Here is a 24501-nt window from a genome sequence, read left to right as displayed (position 1 = left end):
GTTTGAGAACCACTGAGCTAGATCGTATTGAGTACTTAATTGTCTACCAGGATAATGCCTGTCACGGTCAGATCCTGGAGGAATAAAGTGGAATAGGATGAGCGTTTACTCCTGGGAAGTGGTCATACAGTTACAGACTGGGGCCAACACACACAGAAAAAATATACTAGGGGTGTGATGTTGACGTATACCCTCAAAGTGCCACTGAAATGGTTGTGTTAAAGTCTCAGATATAGTCTCCTGTAGGGGTCTTACAGTGTGTACACACTATTAGTTGCGAGTTGAGGATAGCTGCATCGGATTGGTAGTAAATGTGCAGAGCAATCTAGGTGCACTAAGCATTGGAGAACTTCTTAGAACATTAAGAAATGTCCTTCGTGCGCTGCGATGGTTAGAAGTTTGCAGCAATAAATGTATGTAGATATGCGCAGAAACTGAGGACACCGCACTTAAAAGTATAATCTAGAAATATGTTTTATATACTGTACAATATAAAAGAAACAAATGAAACGAAGACTTCATTAATCACATAGTGCGGATGAACGGTCATTAATTGCAACCATTCAGATGCTGGCTTTGATCAGTCAAGTGCATGTTTGTATAATGTAATCAATTATCTGATGTGTGCTATTTATATAGTGTTATTAATTAGGCATTACATTATCTCCGTCACTCAAAGAGAAAGACGTCCAATCATCATGCCTCTCTTATGCTGCCACAATGCCAAGGAGGAAACATAACACATTACAACGAGACAATGGGAACATTATAAAAGTTGTAGGCATTATGTTATAAAGCAACAATAAGAAGGAAATATACATTACCCTATCCTTGTATTGATTTAATAGAATATGTAGTTCTCTATGTACTTAGCTTTGGAGAGATAAAGTACCACAGAGCCAGCTCCTAATTGGCATTTTGTAAACACAGCCTGTAACATGGCAGTTTGGAGCTTAATGGTCCTTTATCTCTTTCTCTCTCTAAAGTGATAAAAGAATAAGCATATGGCTATTATAAACCTTTTACATCTTTATAAGAGATGTAACATCTTTATAAGAGATGTAAAGAGATAAGAATGTGTCGGGTCACATACGGCGGTCATTCAGGCGTGGTTGCACCTGCACCCATCAATGAATAGTACCGATTTGTGGTACTGTGCGCAGGCCCTGTTCTATGCGTGCATGAACGGCTCATGCGGCGTAGTATGTTTAGGGGTTGGGAAGAAGCCATGGATCACTCTTAGGACAGGCTCTGCGACGGGCAGCTTGACCGGCACCATGGGTGCCACAAGTCATCCGATGTTGGGTGCTTTCATCAGATACTTCCTAGGATACAGGTCGGCTCACTCCTAGGATACAGGTAGGCATCTATTACTAGCAGCATGAGAGGTCTTCTAGTAATAGATGCCTACTACGCTATCACTGCTGCTTTCAAGGAAGCAGTAGCCATAGCAACTCTGACCGCACCTGAATGACCCCCTTAATCCTGCTCATTCAGGTGTACTGCTATATCATGTAGAGTGTGACCTAGTTTACAGCAGGTATGATGTCACTGGGAGAAAGGGCAGCGTCCAATGGTGAGAAACATGGCTGACATCAATCGAAAGGGTTGGGATCATTCGGTCTACAGCATGATGGTCGACACCATTAGGTCGACGTGTCGACATTGGCATAGGTCAACATGGGAAAAGGTCGACATGGTTCTAGGTCGAAAGATCATTAGTTCGACAGGTCATTAGTTCGACAATGTCTATGTCAACAGTCAAAAGGTCGACATGGGGTTTTTCACGGATTTTTTACCTGGATGTCAACACCGTCGACATGGACACAGTTTCAAGTGCACCACATCCCCTCGCTGCGCTTGCAATGCGTCGGGCACGGTGCCTCGCTGCGCTGCACTCTATTTTATTCTCCCACCACACCCTAGTGGATGGTAGGGCATGAAACACCGCCTGTCGGCACATGTCGGCTCAAAAAACAGTGGAAAACCCCATGTCGACCTTTTGACTGTCGACCTATACATTGTCGAACAAACGACCTGTCGAACTAATGACCTTTCGACCTAGAACCATGTCGACTTTTTCCCATGCCGACCTAGACACATGTCGACATTTTTCATGTCGACCTAATGACTGTCGACCATCATGCTGTAGACCAAATGACCGTATCCCAATCAAAAATGGTGCAGATCTAAGTCAGACAGTTCTTACATTGTGCAGACAAAACCTACAAGAAGCAAAAACACATGTCCAATAAATTACTTGTGGTTAGATTGTCTATATAGGCGGATATATAATCCTATAATAAAAATATTTTCAAAGATGCATAAGTAAAAGTTTTCAAATAATGGGATATATATATATATATATATATATATATATATTTATATAATGTGTGCATGGCATACTCATAACCAGCTTGGTTTGACATCAGCTAGCATGGGCTGAAAACATCTCTGCAGTGACCTTCATTAGGGCTTACTGGCACTATGTCTGGTGTGCAGAGGAAAAACATCTTCCTCTAATCGCATATAACTTCAATTCAGAGGAGTCTGGAACTTTTACATATACATTTTTGAATGCTATTAGGATTTTAAACAGCCAACTTATAGTATACTTTAAATTATATTAAAATTATGGGCAGAAGACATACAAGATACGATCAAGGGTCTGAGGTATTTGGTGATAATATGTCACTGAAAGAGCCAGTTCATATTTATAAATATAGTTTCTGCATAGAATAAAATTCAGTTCTCCTGAGCGATATTAGGAATCCTCTTCCTTCTCTTTGTGAGTGAGAACTCCCAGATCCTCTTTCTCATCATTGTACTCCGTTGCATTAACATGAACCAATACCGGGCGTGAAAGAATCTTAAGAGCTTCAAGGTAGCTCGGGGGCGGAGTCTGTGTGTTCTCCAGTGGGCGGGACAGCACTCGCAGTGCATGCATGTAGCTGGGAGGAGGGGTGATGGTGTTATGCAGGCGGAACCCGTGAGGAGCCAGCAAAGCATTCACTTCTGTCAACAAAAGATGGAAAATTGCATTAAAAATAAACCCAAATACATAATAAGAGATCTTTTATAAATTTAGACGGGTACTACTTCAGTACAAATCCAGCAGAAAACAATTACCAGTAAGGTTTCGGTGAAGCTTACCACTTGTGTCTTGGAGTATTGCTGGGGTTGACGGGGGACTGTGGCTTTCTTGGACAATAAGATTGGGGACCTCCCCATGGTGAATATTCCTCCGTGTCTTACGTTGGTAGTGGGGTTTTTTGCAGAAAAGGGAGATTACATTCTTGTGCAGACACTGACTACAACCCTTGCAGGACTTCACTACACGAACCCAACAGAAGACCACGATCATCAGGGCAGCAGCACATATTGTGAGCCACACAAGCCACGATTCCTCCATTCTGAGAGATGTGTGGAGACAACAATGAAAACAACATGTCAGACACCACCTGACCAGCCTTTAACATGGACCACATGAAGCACATCACCCTACCATTCGCTAAAACACATCACAGGATGGACAAAATGTCAATTCATCAAACGCGACCTACTGAAATTGTCAAGATTACCACTGGGGGGGGGGGGGGGTAGGATTTGGGGTGAAGGATGGGCATATGTCAAAACTGGATTGTTGACATTGACACACATCAACATTTCATGGGTAGAGCTCTCCACCAATCAGCACTCTAACTGGTGGATAGCTCCACCCATCCACTATTCAGAATACTGTCTGCTTGCCTACTAGCCGGAGAATGTTGCCTGGCCGCTCTGCATGTAATTCAGAATCGGACCAGCCAGTTATAATATAAATAAATTTAAAATTTTAACCCATTATTGTAAAACCTCTGAAAAGAGTGGTATTAACCACATTGTTCAGATCATTTCTTTGTTATTGTGTAATAAATACACCTGATGAAGTCTTTTTAAAGACAAAACGCGTTGGGTTGTTGCATTATCTTGAAAGAAATGAATAAAGACAATCATGGAATTTTAAATGAAGATTTTTAATAAAACATTTGTTTATAAATTGTATACATTTCGTCATACTTGAAAAACTGGTTAAAAACCTATCAGGTGGTGGATTACTTTAGCCCTCTCCACAAACTCTTCTTATCCATACCTCTCCTCGTCTCCCGCTAACAGGGGGGACCTATAGAGTAGCTGCTTATCTGTGGCGCAATTGGGGTCATGGTCTGTCAATATATATATATATATCTATATAATAAGTTGAAGAGTCTGTGTGCGTGTGTGCGTGTCCGTCGCATTGCGGACACACAGTGGCACTCAGAGACACCAAATTCAGCAACAAGATACCTCTGGACCCAGTGGTGTGCACCTCGAAGCCGTTTTTGGGAAATTTCACTTAGAAATTTAAAAAACACCAAGTTGTAATTTTCCTTCATTGGTGTTCTGAGGAAAAGATCGACGATCTGGGAAACCGTTTGCGAAGAAACAACTCCACACCTGATTTCATTGCTGTCATTGAGTATGAATGACACATTCTAACATTATGGTGAAGGCTTTAAACAATTAGGAAATAATTGAGGATATACATAGAACACACAACACACACACACACAGTACACCACATACGCACACATAGCACACAACACACACATTTATACGTAGAGCACCTCACACACTTACACATTGGACAGATACACACACACACACACACAACACACCACATGCAGTACAATACAAATCCATACACACTACAACACACACCCAAAAACAGTACAACAAACACACAGAACACACACACTTAAACATTGCCAGGATACGCAAAGCACACTACACACACATATATACGTAGCGCACCTCACAAACTTACACATTCGGCAGATACACACAATACTCACAGTACAACACACACCCACATTCACTACAACACACACCCAAAAACAGTACAATACACAAAACACACACTTAAACATTGCACAGATACACACAGCACACACACAGATTTATACATAGCACACCTTACGCACTTACACATAGGGCAGATACACACAACACACACACACAACACACACATAACATACCTCTAACAGCACAACACACACCCACATTCACCACACACACCCAAAAAACAGTACGACGCACACAAAACACACACTTAAACATTGCACAGATACACAAAGACACAACACACACATACTGTATATACGTAGCACACCTCACACACTTACTCATTGGACAGATACATACAATACAACACACACAACCACATACACTACAACACACACACAAAAACAGTACAACACACAGAACACATAAAAAATTATTTGCCATTTATTTAACCGTCTGTACCGGCAAATAAAAACTGTACCTAATGTACCGTTTCTACTTTGTTCCCCATATCCGTCTCTCCAGTCCTCCAGCCTGTCACTGCGCTCCCCGGCCAGTTGCACTGAGAAATCTTTGTCCTGGCCAATGCACCCATTGATCAATACAAAGTGGGTACACTGCACTCACCCTGTTAGTCAGTTGGATATCAGGCACTGCTCTGCCTTAAGGGTTTCCCAGACTCTTTTGGTTCATAGATAATGTTTGGTCGATGGGCATGAGCGCTGCATGCATTTGTTTGAATGTTATGAGTGTAAGAAGTTGAAGAATAAGACTGAGATGAAGATTTGTCAAGTTATAGTTTACTCAATAAATCGTGAAAAAAATATGTGTACATAGAAGCACAGTACAATCAAGAAATGAAAGTAGGATTAAAAAATAAATTCTGATTCAAACTGATAATTGTTTGGATGGCGGTGGGTTGCGAAACAAATCTATAGGTGGAGGGGGTATGGATATTGTGGGCATAATTGGTGTTTGGTACACCTACAGGGGGTCCCCAGTTGATGAGAAATTCTAACTACAGTGTTACCGTAGGGGGATTTCCAATTGGGGTTTAGGTGGTCTTTTAGGGACCCCTTTACAATCCCATTGGTCTCTTCTCCTGGAGCCTACGGTCTCCCTCAGTGATTGACTATCATTAAGGGAGACTGTAAGCTCAAGGAGAAGAGACCTACAGGATTGTAAAGGGTCCCTAAAAGACCACCTGGACCCCAATTGGGAATCCCCCTATGGTGACACTGTGACCGTGACACTGTAGTGAAAATCCCATCAATTGAGGGCCCCCTGTAGGTGTAACAAACACCAATTATGCCCACAATATCCATACCCCCACCTATAGATTTGTTTCACAACCCACCCAATCCAAACAATTATCAGTTTGAATCAGAACTTATTTTTTAATCCTACTTTCATTTCTTCATTGTACTTCTATGTACACTTACATTTTTTTCACGATTTATTGAGTAAATTGTACACTTTGTAACATGGCAATTCTTTTTCTCAGTCTTATTCTTCAACTTCTTAAACTCCAAACCTTATCAATGCATCCATTGATGATTGTGATGGCTGGATCAGTGGATTGGCCCAGCGGGTGTAGGGAAGAATTTGGCCCATTGCACCCATTCCCAGTGGTGCATTACAGTGGTGCGGATAGTGTGCGTCGCGTCATGACATCATGTGGCCAGGCCCGCGGACCTGCTCCCACACTCAGGGGCTGCCCCACTGTTTGGTAGAGATGCTCGGTGCATGTGCTTTACAGATCCCCAGACCTCAGAGACTGCTGCAGGCAGGTTCGGTGAGGAGAGTGGCAGTGGCAGGGAGCAGTGAATTTTTAATTAATTATGGCGCAGTAAGTAATGCCCACCCCGGACCCCACGCACTCAGCGCCTGTAATTACACACCCTAGAAACTGTACCATTGAAAGTATAGAAATGGAGGTGTGGTCACGTCCCTTTCTGATTTTGTACTGATTTCTGACCCTCAGATGTTGGAGGGTATGTCATAGGTGCTAAATCTCAGGAGTGGATATGGAATTCATCAACACATACACAAGTTTTCAACTCAGGAGCGTTGTGTTTCAAACAACAACACCACACCTGATTTCATTGCCATCATTGAGTATCAATGCAAACACATTCTAACATTATGGTGGAATCTATAACAAATTACAATCTTAGGTCTTTGTCACAGCATACTGTAAGATGACATTTTTCAGCAATTTTGCAAGGTTTTCCCGGGCAACGCCGGGCGGGTCAGCTAGTATATATATATATATATATATATATATATACACACACATATACACACACACACACACACACACCACACATATTTTTTTATATTCCAATTGTTTTTCTCTGTACTCCTGTTTTATTGCAATTCCATAATGTGCTAAGGAGGAAATGTGCCTTACCTGGAGCGGTTACATTGCAGGTAAGTAGTCAGACCAGACACACATATATCAGCCACTTGATGATCACAGTCCCAGACAGATGTCCTGTTTTCCAGGCACTGCAACATCACAGGTTCCAAAGGTAACTTTCCCTTTTGAATTGCTGAGAAAATGGCTCTCTGAGGCTTACACCCCATCTGTTGTACAGGACGGAGTATTAGGGTTAAAAATACAACAAGTTATAAAGAATGGGGTTTTTTGCAAATTAGCCACAAAACTATTCACAAACATTTCATGTTGCTTAAGGTGCCTGGCATTTCAGATATAATTTCTAAGTCTAATAGTTATAAGGAATTTACAAAATCACTGATGCGTTCTGTAACCATATAAATGCAAAAGGCCATAGGGCAGTGGTTCCCAAACGGTGTGCCTAGGCACCCTGGGGTGCCTTGGGAAACTTGCTGCGCTGCCTCCGGTTGAAAGTCAAAGACCAGCTCACATTATTTATGGTCAATGTAACAGGCAAAACCAGTGCTTGTGGCTTCCAATCATTAAATATGTAGACACACAGAAGCAAATCCTGTCCCTCACCCCATAACAGAGTCTATGGATGACATATAAGCCCAGTTTACTTAATTACATTTTTTAAATTAATTTCTCAATAAGAAACGTTTGGTCTAGGGGTGCCATAAAAAAAATTGGATTCTCTAAGGTGCCGTGTCTCAAAAAAAGGTTGGGATCCACGGCCATAGGCCGATATATGGGTCTTTGGGGCAGATGTATGAACGGTCGGTATGGGGGAGAAGGGGTATTAGCGCACGTTATGTGCACTGATACCGCTTCTCCCCCATGTATGAAGCAGGTGAGATGCGGTAAAGGACAGGGGCGCTATGCGCCCCTGTCCATATCGGCGCTGCTATCAAAATGATAGCAGGCCGAATGTATGAACGGTCAGCATCGCTGACCGTTCCGCACGAAGCCTGCTTTGGCTTCGCCAGCATCAGGCTGGCGAAGCCCATCTAAACAGCAGGGACAGCGCTGTCCCTGCTGTCAGCTGTGGGCTGCGCTGGGGATCTCGCGTGAACAGCGAGATCCCGCGCATGCCCAGTGCGGCCGGCTGGGGGACAGGAGATAGCGCATCAGTATTAACTGATGCGCTATCTCCAGAAAGGGACATCGCCGGAGGGGGGAGTTAACGCTCCCCCGCTTCGGCAGACAAGATGTTAATACATAGGGGAATGGAGAATTTAAGCTACGGGGAGAGATTAAGCAATTTGGGACTATTTACATTAGAAAAGAGACGTTTAAGGGGGGACATGCTCAACATGTACAAGTATATCAAGGGCCAATATAAGGAACTGTCACACACCCTATTTTCTACTAGAAAGGAATCTAGGACGCGAGGGCATGAGTATAGATTAGAAGAAAAAAGATTTCATTCAGCTAGTAGAAAGAATTTCTTTACGGTCAGAACAGTCAAACTCTGGAACTCTCTTCCCAGAGAGGTGGTAACGGCTGGCTCATTAAATGCGTTCAAGGCAAAGTTGGACAAACATTTACTGGAGAAAAACATCCATGGGTACAAATAAGAAATATAATTTGTCTGTAAAATACCAGAACCTACCAAATCAGCAATGGATATCTATACCAGGTTGAACTAGATGGACGCAAGTCTTTTTTCAGCCTTACCTACTATGTAACTATGTAACTATCTTGTCGATGTCCCTTCCTGCTTCGCCTCGCTATTGAGGCGAAGCAGGAACTATCATAGCGGCGCGATAAGCGCTGCTATGATACATCTGCCCCTTGGTTTGCTAAAGTTATCTATAATATATTTTATAATTTACAGCAGGGTGTATATTATCTTACAATGCTTTCCTATTGAACACTAAAGTGCTGAGATCACACCTGACCAATAATAACTTAGGTACGCTCGCTTCCTACATATTATTGACACGAGATTAAACATATGTGCAATGCATATCAGACAATTATCCATGTGATCAGGGAAAGGCACACTATCATACTGGGTCAACATCCTACAGCATTGGGCTGCCCAATTACTTAGTAATTAGGGCAGTATTCAATGAAAAAGTTCTCCGTGCATGGAGAGCGTTTTATTTCGCTCTCCATGCACTCTCCGTGTTCCGGAGGGCTCGCTGCCACTCCTGCTCCCTCTATTCAATGTGGTTAAGACTCGCCGCCACTCGCGGCGAGTCTTAACCCCTGCAGGGAGCAGGGAGCTTTCAGGGAGCCGGAAGCAGCCAGAGAGATTAAAGTCTCCCTGGCTGCTCCAGAGGACTGTGGAGGGGAGGGGGGCTCTCCAGGACCCAGGCTGCACCCCCCTATAGCCAGCGGGGGACCCAGTATTCACTGCACCGTTCGTGCATAGTTACGTTCGGGTGCAGTGAATATATGAATATCTAATGAGCGGCTCGAGCGCTCCGGCCCCCTGCTGGCTGCACTGTGTAAAAAAAAAAAAAAAAAATTAAATTTTTTTTTTTTTAATTAAATATATATTCATGTGCTATAAGCACATGAATAAAAATAACATGCCCCTTCACAGAAAAAAAAAACCTGATTTTTTGACACCAAAATTAAAAAAAAAACCCTTTTAGATTAAAAGTTCACATTCCAGCTCTCCATCAAAAGATGGAGAATTTCTACACGGAGAGAGACGGCGAAAATTACTTAAAAAGACGGCGAATATTTCACATTGAATAGGGTTGCTCGCTTTTGGAGAGCAAAAGTCTCCATCCAAGGCGAGAAAAGCACAAACTCGCCATAAAACACGGAGAATTTTTCTCATTGAATACTGCCCTTAGTATTAACCTGGGCTGCACCCAAACCTGTGGACTTTTATGTGAAAATACAGCCTCTCCTCTCTGGCAGCGCAGAAGAGTCTACTTCACATGCACAGGTCTTCAAGAACATGGCGTCAGCACCTTGTTCCTGGGGCGCTCTCTGCTTTACATATGAATATCACTGGGAAAATGGCTGCAAGGGCCAATTTCCATGTGAAGAACCAATGGGGGAAAAAAAGGATGCATCAGATGTAGGAGATTCACTTGAGCGAATATCAGTGATCTGGGCCGTGGTCTTATTACAGATGTCAGATATAAGTCTAAGCGGTATGGTCATTTTTTTGTGGTTCTGCACATGGGATTTAAAAGGGTTATAATATTATATGCAAAACACTTCACAGTTTTTATATCCTATTTAGTGTTCATTCTAGCACCCGCCATCTTTGAAAACCCATGCAGTTCATGTTCCCTGCCTGTGGTGTCTCTGTCTACTGTGGTATTTCTAGAACAGGTCTGGTTTGCATATCAGTGCTGCTATAAAGACCACACTGTGCTACAAGCACTACAGCAGACAGTGACACCCCAGGCAGGGAAGAGGAACTGCATGGGTTTTCAAAGATAGCGGGTGCTAGAATGAACACTAATATTAATAATAATAATAATGGCCCTTTAAATCCTGTGACCACAACCATTGCAAACCACCAGCTGTTTAGTAAATAAATCCCAAATATCCTTTTATTTTCAGCACAGACTAATCTCTCTTTATATCAGCTTTTTCCAGTTTAATAACTTCCTGCTTGCACTGTTTGGGAACCAAACATTAAACATAAAAACTTTATTATAAATAAGTTTCATACACAAAACCAATGCACATAAAATAAAGAAGACAACAATAAAAAAAAAAAAAAAATATGTAGAAAACCAAAAAAAACTGTTCGTACTACAAAAATTAACACGCTACTAAGACTTTTGGCTAAAAGAGCTAATCCTCTTTCTTACCTGTTGGCAGAGGAGTGGTGCGTCACTATCTTGGATGCCGGCGAAACACAAAGGACTCCAGCTCCCCCCCACTAACACCTCTATGTGCCCATCGCAAGACGAGCGGCCCATCGACAGTCTCCATGAGCTGTTATCTGTGGGGTCCAAATAAGCAGATAAGAGACAATCAATTCCCAACATTAGCAGCCCATTTCCCTGTATACACTACTGTGCACTACTGAGCCAGTGAGAGCCAGCACGGACAATGAATCTTGGTGGTTACCTGCAGTGTCTGTGACGTTCTGATTACAAGCAACAACAGCAATACTGTCAGGAGCACAGGCCTGCACGGCCCGGCCTGGGCTCTCACACTCACTCACACTGGACTCGTTTCCTGAAAGGGACGAAAGAGGCTGCTGAGCACGTATCAGGTTCTGTTACATACATACACAGCATTTAGGGACTCTCTGTAACAGCACACTGATTAGTGCCAGGAAACACAGGATTAAATGCACATTATAGGTAAGGAATAAGGACAGTTCGATGTCACATAAATGCAGTATAAATGAAAACTTGTATATCAGACAAACCTGTGCACTGCACGCCCTGGATGGCTCCGAGTGAGCTCTGTGGAGAAGACTTCAGTGTCCATGTGATGTTTGGTGCCCCACAGCCTGATTCCCTGCACACCACGTGTGCAAGTGGGGAATCTGTGCTCCACTGATTATCACACACCTGCACACAAACACACAACCATCAACTCACTTCTGTCATATACCTATGCAGGTTCTGGGGCAGACTTACCAATGAGTTATATTCTAGTTCTCTTCCGTTACGAATGTTAAATGGTGCTCCAGCCAATCATCTTTAAACGTTCATGTGTACGCAAAGCTGATTGGTGGCTGGAGCACCATTTATCATCATAACAAACAAGATAACAAGAACATAACTCTTTGGTAAATCTGCCCCTGTATGTTCTATCATCAAGTAATTCCAGGTTATATAAAGCTGCAGCCACTAAAATACACAGGAAATTAAAATATTAAATGAAAGAAAAGTAAAAACATTTTCCATTTAAATACACGCCAGCTACAGCCACTGTGCATGCGACTCAGAAGAAGTTCCTAACATGGTGTGATCACAGTAACAAGAGGTGTACGGTATAAAGAACACTATTATCCTTCACAGAGCGGAGATAGAAGCCTATCAGATAACACTGCCTATCAGTAATACTTGTAATAATAATTACAGTTGCACATTTTGTAGGATCCAGATGCCATGATTAAGGGCCCAATGGGGTCCGAAACGTCGGCTTGCGTATGCTTTTGATATGAAGCAATAAAAAGGAAAATAATTCACTGCTGGTTGGAGAGTGCCCTATTCTTACTGAACTGTGTAATCATAATTATAAAGGGAAAAAAGGGAACTGAACCCCCCCCCAGCCTGCAAAATGACAAATGACAAAGCTGATTGGTTGGTACTTTATGTCTTTCCAATATTTGATGCATCTCCCCCTTTATCTGAAACCATGACTCCAAGGTCCTTCTACTTACTCTGTGATCCAGTTGTGGGTTTATTTTAACTTTTATGACCCTTTATGCTCCCAGCTATAAATAGCCTTAATAGACACCAAAAATAGCTAGCAGTTCAGCCGCTGTGTAGTGATAAGATCTGGAGGAAATTGAGGTGTGCGGGGAAAATTGTTAATCGTGAGATGCAGGGTGGAAAAACCAATTACACCGAGAGTGCGTGTGTGTGCGTGCATATATGTGAAATTAGTGAGAAATAACATCCGTTATAATGTTCCCCAATGTAATTCAATTGACATTCAATATAATAAAACTCCTCACCTACATCTTTTTTTTTATCCGTTATTTTATACTTTTTCTTTATTTGCCCCATTAGATATACTTGTATGTGACAGTATAATAGAAGTTTCCTACTATCTCTTTAGCTCTGTGTGAATTCAAATATACATTCTAATAGACATGACCACACTGGGCGCGATTCACCAAACACAAAATGCAGCAAAAACCCTATTTTCTGGGTTTTAACCGCATTTTCATACGCAGCAAAGCCCCACCGCCGGGGCTTCACTGCGGGGAGTTACGCCAGTTCTATATGGCGTAACCCCATGGAATTTCCCTTCGCATCCCCTGTCGCCCCGCGTGCCCCCTGCCGATCCGTGCCGCATTCCCCTCACCTGTGTCCGGGCAGCCTCCTGCTGTGCTGCCTGGACCAGTGATCTCCTCCTGCATGCACCGCTTCTGGGTGCAGGGAGGAGGAAGAGGAGCCCGTTCACAGCCGGTTGAGGGTTCAGGGAGGGAGGGGGGACCCGCAGCACATCGCCAACCATCGCCTTTGCGTTAATAATCGCATATGTTACTGCATATGCGGTTATTAACAATGCGAGTGCCGGCGATGTGCGGCTGGGATTATTAGAGAATCCCGCCCAATGAGTGACACCTCCAATGGGTGACCCTCTGTGAGATGCCTAAACCACAGCCTGGAATACAGCACTGTGGCTTCTGCACCATGAGCAGCCATAGGACCATTTGGTGAGGAGCCTGCGCCTCTATTAGAGGAGGGGGTCAGAACAGAATGGCTCCCACTCTTGGGATTAGAAGATCTGCACAAAGAACACTGGGGATCTCCCAGAACCCTTTGGGCAGCGGAGTATGTGCAGCGAATAAACAGATGGGCTTCTGGACATGGGAATCTACAGTCCAAATCAAATGGTCCAGGAGATTGAAACAGAAACACAGTTGGCATAGTGGTTAGCATTACTGCCTCACAGCCCTGCGGACAAGAGTTTATTGCTTACATAAGGTACATATATGTGTGGGGTTTGTGTGTTCTCCCTTTGTTTATGTAGGCTTCCTCTCCATGCTCCTGACCTTCCTATACTTTGCGTGATAGAGAAAACAGATTGTACAGGACTGTTGTGGATGACTGAAGCTCTGTAAAGCGTAAACTATAAAAGGAACTGATAAAAGTTGTGTATCTTATTTGTGAAGCTGCAGCCTATTGGCAACGATCACATACACCACCTTCGTGGAGGTTGAATGGAAAGTGAAAAATAGGGACCAGGGAGTATTAGGAAGAGTAAACTGACAAATGAAATTAGTCATGATGAAAATAAAATGTTGAGGCTACAATAAGACCTCCTGCAGGGTTAGTCCTGGGCTTACTGCATACACTGGCAGAACAGGAACAGTTTATATTCCTAGATTAGAGAGACGCGAAGGAAATATTTAATATCTCACAAGGAATGCTTCTCCTTTTAGCACTTAAGACACCTTTAATTTACTTGTTTATCATATTCACCAAGAAAAATGTAAAAGTTATAAACACAGGCCTGTGCCCTAAATCCAGCTATTATTAAATCTGACGTTGGGGAAGGACTAATAATAGATCATAGCAAAATAAACAAACAAGGGACCTGGTAATAATTAACAGACAGTGCGCAGGGTTCCAGGTTCTACCTCTGCACCTGCCGCAGGCAGAGGATACTTGTTATTGAGGCATGTAGGGACAAATGTAATAGGGTGTTCAAGTCAGAGAGTGACAGATTTGGGAAAAGGTAACCCATGCCGCATTAAAAAAAAAATAAAGTGGAGAGAGATAAACCACCAGTCATCAGCTCTACCTGTCATTTTTTAAACCCAGCCTGTAAGTTAGGAGCTGATTGGCTAACTGTTTATCACTCCCTACTTTATCACTTTTTGAAGCTTGATACATTTGGCCCTTTCTGATTTGAACACCATAGTACGCTTGCACTCCCCCAGCACTTACGATTTGGCTCTTGATGTGCCATTTTTATATGCGATAAATCACATGCAATTTACCGCATGTAAAGATTCCCATAGAGCTGCAGCAGCAGCCGGGGGGGGCAGGAGAATTAAAATGAAGAAAAAAACATCAAAAGACTGTTTTTTTCTTTAAATTCTGCTGCCCACCATGCCGCTCACTGGCTGCCCTCCGCACCGCTGCTGCCCACCCCGCCATCTGGACCTCTGCCGCCCGATGCCTGCCTCACTGCCCGGACCTCAGCAAATGCCCCTGTCCTGCACATAGGTGTCTGCCAGCAGTGCTTCACCGCTAGCACACACCTACGGAATCGGTCCGATCCAATTAATCCTATGTGTAGGTGGTTCAATCTCTAGGGTCCGAACATAGGGTTGGATGGGATGTCAAACACAGGTCCAAATAACAGAAGTGTATGGGGGCCTTTAGTACTGTGCATATATCAGAGTTATGCTAGGAATGGACAGGATAAAGGGCTTGATTCAGATAAAATTCTGCATGCATCGGCACTATTTCAGTTCCATCCAAAGTAGAGACATGCAGGGATCCAACATCGCAACCACATGGCCAACTGTGTAAATTTCACACGCAGACCATTGCATATCCCCTACCAGAAAACAGGTGCCGCCCCCCTCCACAACCCCTCAACACCGCTGGCTGTAATTCAGACAGCAGCAGAGGGGAATTGCGGGTGCGCATGCACAGAACAGATCCTTGAGCATCTGCAGATTCACAGTTATTGCAATTCTGTGTACGGACAAAGACTGGCGGTCGGGTCTGAACCAGCCCCTAAGACACAGAGGAAGGGGGAAGTGGTATCAGTGCACGGATACCGCATTCCACCATGTATTACAGTGCCGGAGGGTAAAGAATTATCTGCGCTGCTATCTTTAACACAGCACCCCAATATGCGTGGCAGCGTCAGAATGGTCAGTAGTCCTCACCGTACTGACACCTGCAGCTATCAATCTAAACAGCTGCAGGTGTCGTTACCTATTCACCACAGCATGCTGTGGTGAATAGGCAATGGGTTTATCACAACAGCACTACATACAGGTATTTATGCAAAGCACTATGGCACAAGGGCTGCTGGGAGAGGAAGACAAGGGAAGTGTGCTGTGGGGAGAAAGGAGATGAACAGGACAGCACATGCTGCTGATTATTGGACCCACATCACCTTAAAATTGGGGTGAAGCGGGCCACACAACTAACAGACAATGTATACATATTCACACATCCACCTCAGATTTACTGGGTTCGGCGTCTGAGTAAAGACGGCCATTCTGAGAAAGTGGAGGCTGTTGTCAGAGCTTCGATGTGTGGCCGATGTTGTGTCTTCATACACAAGACGCACAACTGAGAAGACCATTGTGGGCGTCTCCGTACACAACCAGGCGGCTGCAACATTTGCTTCTTTTTGCACAGCCAGCACAAAAAATAAACGCAAACCATGATGGGAATTGCACCCATCTCTGAATCAGGCCCCCTATACTTATCCTATATACAGTTTGAACGAAAGGAGAAAAAGTACTTTTTTATTGTTTGCATTATCCTATATATGCACAGAACAAGTCCCAATCTGCAACAATGTGCAGGTTCATAGAACTTAAACATGAAGAAATGAGAGCAGAGATGGCCTCAGAGTAAGGTCGCTGAGACCCCAGGCTATAAAATGAAATAAGACGCGTTTCATTTAATATAAATATATATAAATCCTAGTAGCTACTCATTAATCTTGGCACAATAACTGTAAATCTAGTGCCGGGCAGGAGGATCTCAGAAGGCACAAGAGCTGCTCCTGGGCTGGGCACATTTATTTTTATACATAATTAAAACCTGCACATGATTTGATCCTGTATGGTAGAACAAGAGGCCCATACTGTAATCACACTAGACTACATGTTCTACATTCCGGGGCCTGGATCAGTGCAGCTTGGTGATCACTCAATGATACGGCTCTCAGTGGCCTAACAGATGGCAAAACACATTAATATTGGACAGCATTGGGTTTCAAAGGGGCAAGCAGAATATTGTATAGATGTCAGGCCACTGTGCCCACAGCATGGCAAGCGCAGCGAGCCCGCAAGGGGTTTTGTTGCGCTCACCATGCTGTCTGAGTCCAGGCAGTCGGTATCCGGACGTCGGGCTAATGACTGTCGGAATTCTATACCACACCTTCAGAGAGTACAAGTGCAGATCTCTAAGGCATGCCTGCCCATGTGCAAACAGTAGCACACGCATGTACAGAAGCCCAGCCAGCCTGAACCCAGAGGTAAAGTAACAGCATTAGCTATCGTTTTACTTTTCCCCAAATCAAAGTCCTAGAAAGACAATTTTAATACATCCCAAACAAATATAATTTAAAATAATTACTGCAATAAGAGGTAATAACAAACAGAATTTAGCGGTGGGGAAAAAACAGTGACTGATAAATCGGCCCATTTGAGTGCCATATCTGTAGTGATAAATCATAGTGTGCCAAAGTGGCTGACAATAACCCTGAATTTATACGTTTTTCATAGATATATACATCAGGGTTGCCGACTTTAATATTCTCCTCTCCGGGAGAAGCCCGGAGAGGAGAGTTTCAGCAGCTGCTCGGGGGGGCGGGGCTTGAGCGCAACATCACTAAGCCCCACCCCCATTGTGGTAAACAGTTGCATTCACGGATCTCCGTGGAGGGGGCGGGACTAAAATGACGCGATTTTGCCATTTTAGCTCCGCCCCCTCCTCTGAGACCCACGGATTGCGGCATTTAAATGCCGCAATCGTGGGCGCAGCGGGGGTCCCCCCTGAATCCGGGAGGGTTGTCCACCCTTCCGGGGGGCCGGGGGGGGGGGACCCGATTTTCGGGAGACTCCCGGTAATTCCGGGAGGGTCGGCAACCCTGATATACATCTATGGATAGAACATTCCAATGACAAAGGAAATGAATGGGAAAGTAAAGGGTCAGAGAGAAAAGACATGTTAGAATAGTTACTATACCAGGTTGGCGGTGTGATTGCTGAGCAGGAGGACGACGCCTTCACACGCTCCCCTGCCATGCACCACTGACTCATTCTGGAATGTCTCTAATGTGCTGTGGAGATCAGAGGCAGCACTCAGCCCTAACCGGGAGGAAGAAAGAAAGAATAGTCACTTGAACTTTAAAGTCCACATTACGGCTCGAACCAATATTAGGGTGAGATGTATCAAAGTTTGGAAATGTATCAAAGCCATGGGGTTTAGATATTCAATCAGGCGACAGAAAATGAGGCAGCGATTTCTCGCACCCCCAGATCAAGTTTGATTTTTCCGAAAATTGTTAATTTTAGGAAATATCATCAGAACTTGCTCTGGCACCCTTGTGACACCAGCCTCCCCAGGTATTATTGAAGCAATTGGAAATGTCCAATTAGCTTAATTAGCCAGTAATTATTCACGATGCAAGGTTTTCTGCATGCAACATCAGGATCCTGGCCCTTATTCTGGCTCACTCGTAAAAGGCAAATTCCTTCTCAAATGGACAAAGCCATGTGCACTGCAGGTGGGGCAGATGTAACATGTGCAGAGAGAATTAGATTTGGGTGGGGTTTTACTTCAACGTGAGATCTATATTGCAGTGTAAAAATAAAGCAGTCAGTATTTTCCCTGCACAGAAACAAAATAACTCACCCTATTCTAAATCTCTCCGCACATGTTCCATCTGCCCCCCCCCCCCTGCCATTTGAGAAGGAATTCGCCTTTGCGTGTGAACCAGAATAATGGCCCCAGTAAAGCAGTGGTGAGTGCGAGGTGATTGTGCATGAATGTGTGTGTATATGTGTGAACCCAGTGTGCGTGACCCCACCACCACCACCAGCAGCACGGAGCCAGCCAACGGGAGAACTACATCTCCGAGCAGCCCTTGTGCCTCCCAGCAGTCCCCTCCCCAGTTGAAAGATGGAGGGGAGACCAATGGAAGAACCCCAGAGAGTTGAGAATCAGTTTTATACGCACTGTGGCGTTTTCAGCTCTGAAAACACTGTGGCCTTATACAACTGGTTGCGGAGGGTATCACAAGCGAATATACCCACAGTAATCCAAAATTGGGCATGAGAGAAACTAAGCTTTTGGTACTTGTGTATTTTGGCGGCGCCCATCGCATCGCATACCATAACACATACGATGGTATGCGATGCGACGCGATATCGTACGATAGTGCACGATGGCATACAATTTTGAAATTGTATGCCATTGTACATGGCATACGATGCCAATTGATGCGATGCGATGCGATTAAACATTGTATAAGCACCCTAATGGGGTGCGAGCGCAGCGAGCCACCGAGCCCGAAGCGTGGCGAGCGCAGCGAGCCCCGCGAGGGCACGCGGATACCTTCACAGGTAAACGCGTCCCCTCGCGGGCTTCACAGGTGTCCGCGTCGCCACGGACACCTGTGAAGCCCGCGAGGGGACGCGTATAACTGTGAAGGTATCCGCGTCCGCTCGCCACGCTTCGGGCTCGGTGGCTCGCTGCGCTCGCCACACTATTCTATTCTCAACTCCACGCCGACCTGGATAGTGGGGGTATGAAAAGGTCGTAGGACGCGTACCGCCGCCCCTCGCGGGCTCGCTGCGCTCGCCACGCTTCGGGTTCACGTTTATAGTGGGGGGTGGCGTGGGGGTGCATTTAACATTGTAAGCACCCATTTGGGTGCTCAAAAGCACCCTTTAGGGTGCTTATACGATTTTTGGTCGTATAGGGGGTCAAAATCGCGTCGCATCGCATGGCATCGGGTGCATGGCATGCGATGCGATGCGATCTGTTCGTCGTACGACGGACATCGGGGGCGCCGCCAAAATACACAAGTACCAAGCTTTTTACTTTTTTTTTTTTTTAAAGCTGATTAACTTCTTCACCATTCCACTTACCATTCACTCTTTAGAAAATTTAAATATATTTCCCGCTTATATGCATATATTAGCCTCACTCTGGGCCAGATGCACTAAGCCTCAAAAGTGATACAACTGAGAGTGATAAACAACCAGCCAATCAGCTCCTACCTGACATGTCACAGACTGTGTTTGAAAATTGGCAGCTAAGAGCTGATTGGTTGGTTGTTTTCTCTCTCCATTTTATCACTTTTGAAGCTTAGTGCATCTGGCCCACAATGTTGTATGGGAATGGGATCATTCGTCAGACTGCATTTAGGTCTACAGTCATTAGGTCGACCCCACTAGGTCGACTGGCAGGAAGGTCGACCTGACTTAAGGTCGACATGGGCCAAGGTCGACATGACTTAAGGTCGAATTTGCATAAAGGTCGACATGAGGAAGGTCGACTGGTCATAAGGTCGACATGGGTTTTTCACAGTTTTTTATCCGAATGTCGACACAGTCGACATGGACACAGTTGGCAATGAGAATCGGACCCTCGCATCGCTCGCAATGCTTCGGGCACGGTGCCTCGCTGCGCTCGGCACACTATTTTATTCTCCCACCACGCCCTAGTGGATGGTAGGGCATGAAATACCGCCTGTCGGCACATGTCGGCTCAAAAAACAGTGAAAAACCCATGTCGACCTTATGACCAGTCGACCTTCCTCATGTCGACCTTTATGCAAATTCAACCTTAAGTCATGTCGACCTTGGCCCATGTCGACCTTAAGTCAGGTCGACCTTCCTGCCAGTCGACCTAGTGGGGTCGACCTAATGACTGTAGACCTAAGTTCATTCTAATAGATGACCGCATCCCGTTTTATGCATCTCTGTAGACAGGTGGACCTGATTCATATAATGTCATCATCATTATCAGGGAACACTAGTATAAAAAAAAAAAAAATTAGGTACTCTTTACTTAGCATGGCGCCCATCGCGGGCATTGAATGCACTAAAAAAATCGGGTGCGACGCGACCGACGCCCGTGATTTCCCATAGGGAACAATGTTAAATGTCTCAATTGACCCGATTTTCCTGTTCAATGCCTCAATTGACCCGATTTTTCCATAGGAAACAATGTTAAATGGCCCACAGAGGCCAAATAGGCACCCTGAAGTGTGAAATGGCCCCCACAATTGTTAACGCCACCCCACGATCTACGTGAACCCGAAGCGTGGCGAGCGCAGGCGGTACGCGTCCTACGACCTTTTCATACCCTCACTATCCACGTCGGCGTGGAGTTGAGAATAGAATAGTGTGGCGAGCGCAGTGAGCCACCGAGCCCCGCGAGGGGACGCGGATACCTGTGAAGCCCGCGAAGGGACGCTTTTACCTGTGAAGGTATCCACGTCCCCTCGCCACGCTTCGGGCTCGGTGGCTCGCTGCGCTCGCCACACTATTCTATTCTCAACTCCACGCCGACGTGGATAGTGGGGGTATGAAAAGGTCGTAGGACGCGTACCGCTGCGCTCGCCACGCTTCGGGTTGACGTTGATCGTGGGGTGGCGTTAACAATTGTGGGGGCCATTTCACACTTCAGGGTGGCTATTTGGCCTCTGTGGGCCATTTAACATTGTTTCCTATGGAAAAATCGGGTCAATTGAGGCATTGAACAGTAAAATCGGGTCAATTGAGACATTTAACATTGTTCCCTATGGGAAATCGCGGGCATCGCGTCGGTCGCGTCGCACCCGATTTTTAGTGCATTCAATGCCCGCGATTTTTTTTACCTGCGATGCCCACGATCAAAATCGTGGGCGCCATGCTTAGTAAAGAGTACCAAAAATTATTAACCCAGGTGATGCCCATGTCTCAGGGGACACTGGGGAGAGATCCATTAAGAACACTCTCAGGGAAGAATGTAAAAAAAAAAAAGCCAATAGGCTTAAATTAGGCAGCTTTTGCATTTTCACAAAACTACAACTGATCGAGCCTGTTTTATATACAATTGCCCCCTACTTGTCAGTGTGCTGTGTGTGTAGGGGCTGCATCATCGGCTCCAACAGCTAATCTGAGTAATAAAGGTCCCCACACACTAGAACGGATGATTTTTACCACAAATCGGTTGATCTCTGTTGAGCACTCGTGCAGATCTTTTTCTAAATATTATGATCTTACATGCTGCATGAAAGATCAGAAGATTTAGCAAAATATCAATAGGAAGGAACATAGGACTTTGATGAAAACGTGCGCTTGCCTGAAATCTTTTGTCCAGGACGAACAAAAGATTTAACGGCTAATTTATGCGCACATCTTAAGATCGCTGCTACCATCTTGTGTCGCGACCATCGATATCAGGCCCATAGTGTACAATACTCGTGACATCTTTGAACTTTATCTATAAGGGAGATATCAAACCTTCTAAAGGAGGACAGGTAGAGAAGCCACCAATCATTTTATAGATTGAACTAGACACAATCATGATTTTCCGCTGATGAAGTCAACATGGTATGTCGACAGTGCATTTGTGAGGTATCCCTAACCTCTAACTCCTAAAAACCTAATACCAATGTCGACATGTTATAAACTATTAAGCATTTTGAGGATGTCAACATTTTAACCGTGCTGGCCTCATAACTGTCAACATTCTGTTGTGGACATATCAGCTGCAGACCGTTTGACAGGGAGAACATTGGAGATAACTGCCCCAGTGGTTATTATTTTAGACATAAATCCCTTGTGCACACTACACATCCATAGGACAAATGCAATGCAGGGCTGCACCTATATAGCACACAGAAGCACTGCAGGGCTGCACCTATAGCACACGGGTGTTACATGCATAGCACACAACAATAGTCAGACATGGTGACTCCCACACACTATTATGCACCGCTGGTTATAGGAAAAGTGATTGCACACTCCGGGATGACTGCAGCCTGAGCCCCGGGCACGGATGACCGCCCAGTACCGGCCGCTCCATAGGAAGTTAACGCAGCACTCCTGTCCCGAAGAGCTGGCACTCTAGCCCGGGGAAAGGGAAGAGCTACCGACATTGTTAGAGAGATGAATCAGAGTATGGGGCAGGGAAGGCAGGAAGTACCGGGGGAAGCGGTGGCGGCGGGCAGACGGATGGGGGGGAACAGAAAGAAACTTGGATTAAACTCACCAAAACGGAATACCCACAGCAAGCAACAGGAAAGGGGCAGTGCCAGCTCCATACCAGGGACGGGGGTGAGTGGGGAGGAGGGCAGGACTTCTGGGTACAGGAGGAGGAGAATTTAGGAAAGGAACATACGTGTGAGAGAGGAGGAGCAGTGATTTAGGAGTGTCTAAAGCAGGCAGACAGTACTACTCTACTAGTACCTGTTGTTCCTCAAAGAACAGGAGTGGTTTGCCTGCAGAGCTGCTTTACACACAGGAGTAGTCTGCAGAGCTTTACACACAGGAGTAGTCTAACTGCAGAGCTTTATACACAGGAATAGTCTAACTGCAGAGCCTTTCACGCAGGATTAGTCTGCAATGCATGCAGAGCTTTGCACACAGGGGTAGTCTGTCTGCAGAGCTTTATACACAGGAGTAGTCTGTCTGCAGAGCCTTTCACACAGCAGTAGTCTAACTGCAAAGCCTTTTAGACAGTAGTCTACCTGCAGTATCTGCAGAGCCTTTCACACAAGACCAGCCTGTCTGCAGTGCCTTATAGGGCATACACACCATGCACACTGCACCCATTTTGGAAATACTTACCGTTTCGCTGACGTCATCCAGGGACGCGGCAGAGGAGGAGGGAGCGCTAGAGCTGGCACTGCTCCAAGCACTGCCTCCTCAATATTGTGAACGGGAAACAGTTCGCTCGACCCGATTAACACGTTCACACCGCACAGCAACACGGCAACAAACTGGTAGTAACCCTTCTTTTTAACCGGTTCGTATTGGCGTGTTGCTACCAGGTTGCTGTAACCGGTAACCCCTTTCACATCGCACCAATTACCGGACCGGCAAGAAACCGGCATGAGCCTGGTAATTAGGTGCGATGAGAAAGGGGTATCATACTTCTTGATATTAAAATAAGCTGTAGATACTGCTGGATGCTAATGCCAACACTGGCCACAGGTCACAGTAAGAGATTGGCAGTGACCGTTTATAATGACACAATATTTTTCATTGGTGACACCAACCTTAAAAATGTTGTAAATATTTTGGGCGAGATGTACTATGCCTTGAAAAGTGATAAATGGAGAATGATAAACCACCAACCAATCATCTCCTACCTGTCATTTTTCAAATACAGCCTGTGATATTTAGGAGCTGATTGGCTGGCGGCTTATTACCTTCCATTTTATCACTTTTCAAGCTTAGTACATCTGGCCCTGTATCTGGTAAATTAATTTGTTGGCGCAGTGGGCGGCACTAGAGGCTCACAGCTCTTAGGTCATGAGTACAATTTCTCATCATAGCAAACCAGTGTGGAGTTTGTATGTTCTACCTGCATTTGTGTGAGATTAGTGATACAAAAATGAACCCTATTGTGTTTGTGTGTCTGTGTAATAGGGAGCATAGAGTGTAAGCTCCACTGCAGGGGTGACTGAAGTGAATGACTAGATATAACCTATGAAATGCTGCGGAAAAACGTGTGCTTTATAAATGTCAGTAAAATATCGGTAGTTTTTTTCTGCCATTTGCAACATAACATTTGTGCGTGAAGGTAATGCTGTTACAGTAGGAAATATATGCTCTGGGCCTGCAAAGCAGCAACTCTCTAAGTAGATTAATAACACTGAGATAAGAATACTACGCAAAAAGCTGTGAAATAAGAATA

General features: G+C 44.8%; 1 protein-coding gene across 1 annotated transcript; it reads right to left on the bottom strand.

Moving 5' to 3' along the window:
* Positions 1-449: 449 nt before the first annotated feature.
* Positions 450-22995, bottom strand: LOC146075477 (CD5 antigen-like). Its single transcript, XM_083184762.1, has 8 exons — positions 22852-22995; positions 17830-17951; positions 11628-11772; positions 11321-11431; positions 11059-11192; positions 7277-7452; positions 3154-3413; positions 450-3015 (listed from the first exon to the last, which is right to left on the bottom strand). Exons 1-8 carry the CDS (start codon positions 22901-22903, stop codon positions 2765-2767), a joined length of 1251 nt encoding a protein of 416 aa, XP_083040888.1. The 5' UTR covers positions 22904-22995; the 3' UTR covers positions 450-2764.
* Positions 22996-24501: the final 1506 nt, after the last annotated feature.

Source organism: Crinia signifera, chromosome 4 (assembly GCF_055691185.1).
Source record: "Crinia signifera chromosome 4, ASM5569118v1, whole genome shotgun sequence".
Lineage (NCBI taxonomy): Eukaryota > Metazoa > Chordata > Amphibia > Anura > Myobatrachidae > Crinia > Crinia signifera.
The sequence above is the reverse complement of the archived record's forward strand: the minus strand, read 5'-3'. Positions and strand labels throughout refer to the sequence as shown.

Coding starts and splice junctions, on each gene's coding strand:
- LOC146075477 (XM_083184762.1), bottom strand. CDS start 22,903: ATGGAGCTGGCACTGCCCCTTTCCTGTTGCTTGCTGTGGGTATTCCGT. Junction 11,773..17,829: donor GCAATCACACCGCCAACCTG/GTATAGTAACTA, acceptor GTTTGTGTGCAG/GTGTGTGATAATCAGTGGAG. Junction 3,414..7,276: donor CTGCAATGTAACCGCTCCAG/GTAAGGCACATT, acceptor CACATCTCTCAG/AATGGAGGAATCGTGGCTTG.